This window comes from Alligator sinensis, unplaced genomic scaffold, assembly GCF_000455745.1.
Source record: "Alligator sinensis unplaced genomic scaffold, ASM45574v1 scaffold1011_1, whole genome shotgun sequence".
NCBI lineage: Eukaryota > Metazoa > Chordata > Crocodylia > Alligatoridae > Alligator > Alligator sinensis.
This window is the reverse complement of record NW_005842785.1, coordinates 105,051-114,337: the sequence shown is the minus strand read 5'-3', so window position 1 is coordinate 114,337 and position 9,287 is coordinate 105,051. Positions and strand designations below refer to the sequence as shown.

General features: G+C 40.0%; 1 protein-coding gene across 4 annotated transcripts in view; it reads left to right on the top strand.

Moving 5' to 3' along the window:
- The window catches only part of KRIT1 (KRIT1, ankyrin repeat containing), a 37,812-nt gene that overhangs the window by 17,837 nt on the left and 10,688 nt on the right, over window positions 1-9,287 (top strand). For all 4 annotated transcript variants that reach the window (XM_025191078.1, XM_006034947.3, XM_006034948.3 and 1 more), the window contains 3 exons: window positions 2,139-2,295; window positions 3,088-3,195; window positions 3,751-3,907. In XM_025191078.1, the coding sequence (XP_025046863.1) occupies window positions 2,139-2,295; window positions 3,088-3,195; window positions 3,751-3,907 (422 nt within the window). The remainder of the gene's footprint in view (window positions 1-2,138; window positions 2,296-3,087; window positions 3,196-3,750; window positions 3,908-9,287) is intronic.

The following is a 9,287-nucleotide window of genomic DNA, read 5'->3' as shown; positions in this document are numbered from 1 at the left end:
GTTGATTAACTCAGGCCAGGGCTTCTAGCCCTTGATCAGTGACGTTTAGAGATTTCCCGGTTGTTACATCGTCTTCTATTGAGTTCTTCCGCTGGTTGATCTGCAGCTTCCTTAGGTGTTAATTGCTGCCTGCTACCGTGTTACACATTCAATCACTGATTCACTCGCTCTTTCAGGGGCCAGCCTGATACAGGGAAGGGCAGTTTGATTCCTGCCCTTGTTAACATTGTTACAATGTATAACTTACTTATGAAACTAAACACATTTAGTTGAAAGGTGAGGAGTATAAAATATAAGCTACAAATGCCATGGCACACAAATAGATAAAAATACCAAACTACAAGGGGAGATACAAAATGCATACGTACAAATTTTAAAACACAATTCCTTATCTTAAAGTGAAAGAGAGAGGAAGGAAGAAAAGGTAGAAAAAGAAAAAACATATCCAAGGAGGGGAGAGCAACTGCAGGCAAGAGTAAAAGGGGGCTTTCTGCTACAGGACATGTTTTCCCCATCTGCCTCCAGTTTCTTATATTTATTCTGAGGCATCTGGTATTAAGTCAGCATACTGGGCTACATGGACCACAGGATGATCCAGCATAGCAGTTTCTGTGTTTCTTTGTTCTTTATGGCTGCATCCAGACAAGCATGGTCATGCGGTATGTGGCATTGCAGACACATCTGCAGTGCCACATACCTCACGTTCAGTTGTTCTCTGCGCTACAAGGAGTATCCAGAGGTGAAAAAAAAAACCATGGAAAAAAATGCTGAGTGATGCTTGCAGCGGCAGCGTGTGCCATCCAAAGCTGGAGCCTGGCCGGCTGGAGCCACACTCCACTACTGGCCAGGCTCCATGCAGCAGGATCGCCACTGCTGCAGCCCCAGGAAGCCCCCAGGATCCCAAGTAAGGCTGCTGAGGCCAGCCCAGTGCTGGTTCCCCTACCCCACCCAGTGTAACTTGCCCCGTGTCAGAGCATGTGAGGCACAGGCATTCCCCCAAGACAACTAGTGGTGGCACAGGGTGCGCTGTCGCTAGTTGTCTTTGGGGAACCAAATGTTCATGCACATCTGAACACGGACTATGTGATTAAAGGGACATTAGCTATTAAAATTTAGCTCAAACTTTAAGGTTTATTGAAGCACAGTTAAGACCTTAGGGCTAATAAAAATGTTTCTGTGTTTTTCATACATTCCAGTGAAAAGATTTTCATTTGTTTTGTTTTCAAGCTAATCATTCCTCTATTATTTGGAAGTGAAGAAACTAATTTCACTGTTGTACTTCAGAACTCTTAGGGCATGCCCACAGAGTATTTACAGTCGCACAGTATTTGCTCAGCTGCTTGTGTAGATTTTGCAGCCTACGGGGGTCTGTGCTGCTGTGACTACATTATCAGCAGGATACAGTTTTACCAGTGTAAAGTTAACTTGCATATATGTAGTATGGTGTGCTACAGTCAGAGCTGCAGTGACTGCTGGGTACACTTACCCTTAGTGTTACAAAAATTGAAAAAGTTGTTTGTTATTTAACTGCTTTTTTCCATTTAAAAATACAAAGAAGGAAGGACAATTTGAAATAATGAACATCTCAAATGTTCCATTATTTTTATCATTTCATTTTATTTTTATGTGGTATTTCTAGAGTGCTTCTCATTAACTTGGCAATGACTATGTAGTCACTGATATGGTTAGGTTTCTCAAAATCATCATTACAGCCACTTGCATGTTTTCACATGATTAGTATTTTTTAGTCCTTCGATTTATCGAATGGATAATTATCTTTATATATTTTATTAGCCCAGAGATAAATTTTTGTGAAAAGTGAAACAGCTATTTAAATATATTTTAGCTTATGAAATATTTACATCTCAATTCCCCTACCTACCAAACTACATAGTCCTTAATAATGAGCAGGTTTATTCAGAAAAGAAAAACAAAAATTTGCAGTTCCATATCATGATCTAAAATCTCTTCCAAAAACAACTCTGTTTTTTGTGAGAGGCAAAAATGCTTTTGGGTGATATCTTTCATTGAACTAACTGCACGATTTCAGGTACATCTCTGAGAACATCTGAAGTAGGCTTTATTTGAAATGTGTTGCGTTCTTTGTTTTATCCACTGTGATTTTAATTTATTTGCAGGTATGGAAAAGTTGAAGCCACTCGAATGCTGTTGGAGAAAGGGAAATGCAATCCAAACCTACTCAATGGACAACTTAGTTCTCCTCTTCATTTTGCTGCTGGAGGAGGGCATGCTGAAATAGTGCAAATCCTTCTAAATCATCCTGAAATTGACAGAGTAAGCCTCCTTTGTAATTGGAATCAAAGCACACACTCATATTATGTGTATCCAGTCTCTGAGATGTAATATTTATTTTCTTAATAGATAATATTACTTTAATCTTAAAAATAATAGGTACATTTATGCACCCAAATACTGGTTAATCCAGTTCACTATTGCTGTTCTCTTTGATTATACTTGATCTCAATTTTCCCCTACACGTGCAAACTGATTAACTTTTGTCTCCTGTCAGCAGTATTTTAACTGGGTTTCATCAGATATTTTAGTCTAAGCTTTCACTGTCTCTTTTCGTAGTGTTCTTATTTGTTACTAAGCTGTATATTACTCATCCTGTAACATATATATTTTTGTTTGTATCATATATTTTCTTTACTTGTCTAGTTAATAGTGATTGCATTAGTGCCAGTAGGCTCCAGTAAGGCTAAGTACTATTGATTTAAGGGCTCTGCAAATATATAAAGAGACGGTGCCTGTCACAAAGAGCTTGTACCAAAAAGAACAAGGAATAGACTAGAAGAGGTGAACCAGGATAAGTCCATGTATTCAGTAGTCATAGTTATGACAAGGCACCAGGTTTGTTTGTTTTTCTGGCACCGTACACAGGTGAGAGGCTGCTAATAATTGTTAACATGAAAAGGAAAGTGTGATTAATGAAAAGTATTTAAATACTCAGTGTCTAAGCCCTATGAACAAGGAAGGATTTTAATTAGAATCTCCCAAACTCATTAATGTTTCCTTATCTAGAGTGAAAACTATGAATGACATCAGTCTTTCTGTTCACATTTGTAGCATATTACTGATCAACAAGGAAGATCTCCACTGAATGTTTGTGAAGAGAACAAACAAAATGAGTGGGAAGGAACAGCCAAACTGCTGAAGGAGGCCATAAATAAGCCTGTATTTTATTTTCTATACAATTTAGTACTCATATTTTTAAGTCTTAGCAAATGTATAAAAAGTGAAAACTGAGGAGAGTAATGAGTCCACCTATAGCAACAATATTTGACCTACTCTCTGCACACTTTTTACTATAAATGTAGACAAAATCATGCATTTGTCTTTTAAAATGTTTCCAGCTTGTACCCATGACTCTATAGATACATTTAAGATTTTAAAATTTAAGCTTTTAATTATTATAGAGGTATAAGATATACCACAAATTTCCATCACTGACAGTGCTTTTTTCTTTATGCCCAGTTTCATGTGTCAATATACAATCTGCTTTTGTGCTGTTTTAAAACACATTCACATGGCTGTAAATGATCTGTGAATAATATATTCTGATACAAGATGAATGTCAACAAACTCTACAATGTTCTTTTTGTAATGCAAGCACTTGTAAATTGGATTTTAAATTGTGTTTTTAAGGTGGTTAGCAATAGAAAAATAGGATTTTAACTTAGTCTTAATTTGTTTAAATTATTTTAATATTGTTTTTATATATTTTGACAGTATGAAAAGGTGCGGATTTATCGAATGGATGGATCATATCGTTCTGTTGAGTTGAAACATGGAAACAATACCACTGTACAGCAGATAATGGAGGGAATGCGTCTATCTCAGGAAACTCAGCAGTATTTCACTATCTGGATCTGTTCTGAAAATCTCAGTAAGTGCTAAGGTAGTATAAACTTGTGGCATTAAAGATTTCTTGTATAAATAGAAAGAATAGAAAAAAGGATACTAATAAGGCTGGTAGACCAGACAGTAGAATCTTGATAGCTTGCTTTTGGCATTCACACTGTATATTTATTTTCCTGTGCGTGAGTTGTTCATAAGATGTTTGAAACTTACATGACTCTACCTTGCTATAGGTCAGAGGGACAGTTGAGAAAAGTAGCGATTTGTTTTTTGGTCAAGTGAAGCACTGGGTCTGGGCTATATTCAGTTCTTGAATTTGTTTTTTTATCCCTTTTTTTTGGTGAGGGTAGAATGCAGTGAAACACTTATTTTTTTCCATTTACAGCTAGAAAAAAATCTTTGAAAATTGTTTTTTTAAAATACCTTACACTTACCCTGCTCCAGTGGTGTGTACACTGAGGCGAGCAGCTCGAAACCCAGAGGTCAAGAGTTTGAGGTCCTAGCAGAAGTGCTGATGAGGCAGCCATGTCAGATTCCAGTGAACCTGCAAATTCTGCTACATACCTTGTCACAAAAACATAAGACATGAGGAAAGATCTTACACTTGGGGCCTGTCATGTTTGGTTACAGACCATTAAAAATAGAAGTTCTCATTTGAAAAAAAAAAAAAAAAAAAAGGATGAATTGTACACTCAGGGATATCTTAGAGGTCCATAGTTCCATCTGTAACATCTCTTGTGTGAAAACTGTCTTGGATGCCATCTAGAGTTTTCAGCTGCTGAGATCAATGGAGCTGCTGCACATTTTGTGTTCTTTAGCATGTTTTAATTCATCCTGGTAGCCAGTGAACCAGCATCAGAAGAAAATTCAGGACCCACAGGATTTCCATTCTTTTTTTACAGGCTTCAGTTTTATTTTTCTCAAATAATACAGGTTAGCATAACTCCATCTCTTCATAGACACTTGGCTGGGGTTGGCAGACATTTGGCTGGGATGATTTAATCAGGGATTATTCTGCCTTGAACAGGGGGTTGGACTAGATGATCTCATGGTCTGTTCCAGCCCTACTTTCCTATAGTGTTTTATATATAATATATGCATAATATTTTGTATATATTTATAATACACAGTTTATAATGCAGGTAATACAGGTTAACAAACTTGCAGGTAATACATTACACAGAAACACATGTGTGTGTGTGTGTGTGTGTGATAGGGTTATACATTACATATATATATATATATGTGTGTGTGTGTGTGTGTTTATAATGTCAAAGAAGCAAGTTTGTTAACCTGTATTATATGAGAAAAATAAAATAACCTTACAGTAATGCTAATGTATCACATGTAATATATAAATGTGTGCTTTTCCTGTCCTGGGATTTCCTGCCAGAGCCTATTGTTACCAGATTTGCCTGTCACTTTATTAGCAGTACGTTTCTGGGGTCTCTGTAATTCTATCAGTGTGCTACTTGTGTTTCTATATGGAGCTCTATCTTTCCCTTCTGCAACTCCTCATCCGCAATGGAGCTACCTTGCAGGGATTAGTTTCAATGGGGCTGCGTTCCTCTAACCACCGAATCAATCGAACACACACACACATGTTAACAGAGCACATCTGAGTCAGGCTAGGTTACTCAGCACTTCCAGCTGACACCCTCATATGCCCCAAACTCAGCACAGGAACGGAGTACGTCTGAGCTGGGCTGGGTCAATCAGCATTTAACAGGCTGACACCCTCATGTGTCCTGGCTCAGCACTTCCCAAGCTCTTGTCCCAATTGTCCTGGTTGTAACTCCCTTGATGGGCAAACACCACAGGATTTTTGGGCTTTACAGGGATCTTTGGCTTAGGTAAAAGAAGCGTTGCTGCAGAGCAAATGGGGAGGTTGAGGAGAAGGAAGAGTAAATGAGGTTCAGAGAGAGTATGGCAACCAGCTTGACCATAAAAGTTATTTTATTGCCAGGTATATGACACTAATAGTAATAGCCATACAAGGAGAGACAAACAAACAAAGCAGTTACAATATTGCAGTTTCAGTTGGGTATTTGGGAAAGTCTAGCTCAAGTCTGATCAGCAAAAGTCAGGTTTAGAAAGCTGTGTCTTGAGTAAGGGAGAGAGGGATTAAACCAAGTCTGAGGTTTAGAAAGTGGTCTTAGAGAGAGAGAGAGTTGGGGTCTCACCACTCAGCAAAGCTTGAACTGGTCGAGGTTCCTAGGTGTTTGTTGGAGCTTGCAGACAGGCAGAGCCCGCAGCACGATCAGTGGAGGTGTTCCAGGCAGGAAAGTGGAACTGGTGCAGGGTTTTGAATCTGAGCACCAGACAGAAACTTGAGCTTGGGTAGGGGTTTTTGTAGGAAAACAACAATGGCTCAAGGGAGAATACTATGTTTGTTTATGGGTAAACGATGGCTCATATGCTGGATAAAAGGAACTGATCACTCCTGCCTATGGGTAGCATTATTCTGAGGGATCTTGCAGTGCAAACAGGAAGATTCAGTGTTTTGGGTACCAGTAAAGGAGTTGTCACCAGAATTGGTCTGATAAACACTGAGCTGGGTGTGTGCAGACGTGGGTTGATTAGCATTTGGAGCAGAGATTCCCTATCATGCAGTGCTCCCCTGCTTCTCTGGTCCCAGAGTTCAGTGTGGTCTGTGCCTTGGAAACTCTGTTCTCCATTCTGAATGCTAATGGAGGTGCCTGCCTTTCCCATCTCTGATGCAAATGGGACTAGGGGAGTTGTCTCAATCCTGACACCCTTATCTGAAGGGTTTCTGAGCGTCTCTCACTGCATCTTCCTTGCCTTTTGTAAGTCCTTTTTCCGATCAGTTCAGTTCTGGTTAAGGCAGAGGTTGGAGAGAGGGAGTCCTTCATGAGTCAGACAGGCTGGGTACTGCTCCAGGGTTCCCCAGAACACAGAGCTGACAGGTAACACTATCCACTTCTTTCAAATCTCAATTCCCCATTCTTCTGTCTCTGAGGTAAGGTGTGTCACTTTCTTCCCTTTTTCTGTGGCTTTCCTCCAGTGGACTGGCTTTCAGCTCCTATAGGCTTCTCCTTGCAAGGACTGTGTTCCTAGGATGTCTGTCTGGGGAACTGTGAAAAGCCTCTCTGTTACCTTCTTAACTCTATTCAACTCCCTGAACTTTGGTTGCCCTTAGAGTTAGGTCTACTGGGATACAGAGTAAGAATCTTCTGCAGTGTGCCCCTTGTAATTTATTTATTTCACTATGGGAAAATGGTGAATCCATCCAAAGACTGCAGCTGAAACTTACTCCCCTTAAAGGATTGTTCACTCTGTGACAATCCTTTCTGCATAATACTAACGTGAGCAAGTGGTTAAAGTTCTCACTAGTGTCCCATATTGCATACATGTCATATTTACCTTATTTAAATGTGCAACCAAGGTGAAATTGATTACCTTTATTTATTTGACTAGGTCTAAATGGTCTAAATTTATTGTGCAGAGTTGTATATTAAAATTGTTTTTTGTATCCCTTGCCAATGTTCAGATATATTTGGCAGGGGAGGTTTTGACACAAGAAATGTTAAATGATAGGAAGGAAAATAATGCTAGCAGCTTTTTTATACAGTTAGACTCCTCTTAAATTAAAGTATGAGATACAGTCAAGTTTTATAATACTTTTTCTTTAACAACACTCATGCCACCTCTTTCAGACCAGATAGAAAAAAAGATTTATTTTAAAATAATATGATTAACAGTATTACTGTGACAAGGTAGCTGAGGAGCTAACTTGTAATTACAAATAAATGAGAAACTAACACCCTGATTTTAACTGCTTCATATTGGGCTTGACATATTGCTTGTAGTAGTGTTAATACAGAAGTCTTGCATTAAGAATACAGCATAAGTATCAAGACTCCTGTGATGATGGTATTATTATTGTTTTTGTGGTTATTGTTTTGTTGTTGTTGTTGCTGTTTTATCTTTTCTAGCTGTGTTTTTATAGCTGAAATTGTTTCGTACAGTTTTTCTGTGGGTCCAGTTTCTCTCAGCTTCATCACTTTAACTCCATATTGCACCCTACAGCTACCGCTGCCACCAAACATACATATCTAAATGCAGAAGTCCATGCAACAGAGCAGTGTTTCCCAGCCTTTTGGTTCCAGTGGTACACTTCCGGGCCTCTCCCATCCCGCGGCACAACAGCTGAATGCACAGTGCTCAAATACAAATCACTGGCTGGATCCATGTCCTCCATCGCTGTCTGTCCACGATGGCAGCATGCGGTGGGGCATGGCTCCAGCCCAAAATTCCACAGGACACCTGGACGTGCCTCGCAGCACACTGGTTGGGAAATGCTGCAATAGAGAGAACCTGGCTGAGTGATGAAGATTGATGCTTGCACCTCTTTCCTTTCTTTCTGTGCATGTGTTTCACGTTATTTTACCCAAAATATTGAAGTGTTTTGCTGTATAGACAGGGATGGATCACTGATTTATTAAATGTTTTTGGTACAAACAAGTAATTCTATGAAAGATTCAAAATTTCAAACTTTGACCAAAAATCTCAGTGTCCTAGAAGAGCAAAACTGTATGATACTAATTACATAGTACAGATTAAGCCAAAATGCTTGGAGAAATCACCTTCCATTTCTCATTTTCTGTTTAAGCAACTACAGGTTTCATAGATTTCATAGACATTAGGGCTGGAAGGGCCGGAAGATCATTGAGTCCAGCCCCCAGCCCAAAGGGCAGGAAGTCAGCTGGGGTCATAGGATCCCAGCAAGATAAGCATCCAATTTACTCTTGAAGGTGTTCAATGTAGGTGCTTGAACCACCTCCGATGGCAGGCTGTTCCAGACCTTGGGGGCTCGGACAGTAAAGAAATTCTTCCTTATGTCCAGCCTGAAACGGTCTTGCAGGAGTTTATAACTGTTCGACCTCATCATCCCTTGGGGCACTCTGGGAACAAACATTCCCCCAGATACTGGCGGGCACCTCTTATAAACTTATAGGTGGCCACCAGATCACCCCTGAGCCTGCGCTTTCCAGGCTAAAGAGAGCCCCATGGCTCTCAGCCTGTCATTGTAAGGTCTGATCATGCTCATGGCTCTTCTCTGGACTCTCTCAAGCTTCTCCACATCCTTTTTGAATTGTGGGGCCCAAAACTGGACACAGTACTCCAGCTGCGGCCTCACCAAGGCCGAGCACAAGGGGAGAATGATGTCCCGGGATTTGCTTGAGAAGCATCTATGGATGCAAGCCAGCGTTTTGTTTGCTTTACTAGCCGCAGCATCGCATTGCAGGCTCATGTTCATCTTGTGGTCAGTGATGACCCCCAAGTCTCTTTCTTCCGTAGTGCTAGCCAGCATAGCACTGCCGAGCCTATAAGGATGCTGCAGGTTTTTCCTCCCAAGGTGGAGAACCTTACATTTTTCAGTGTTA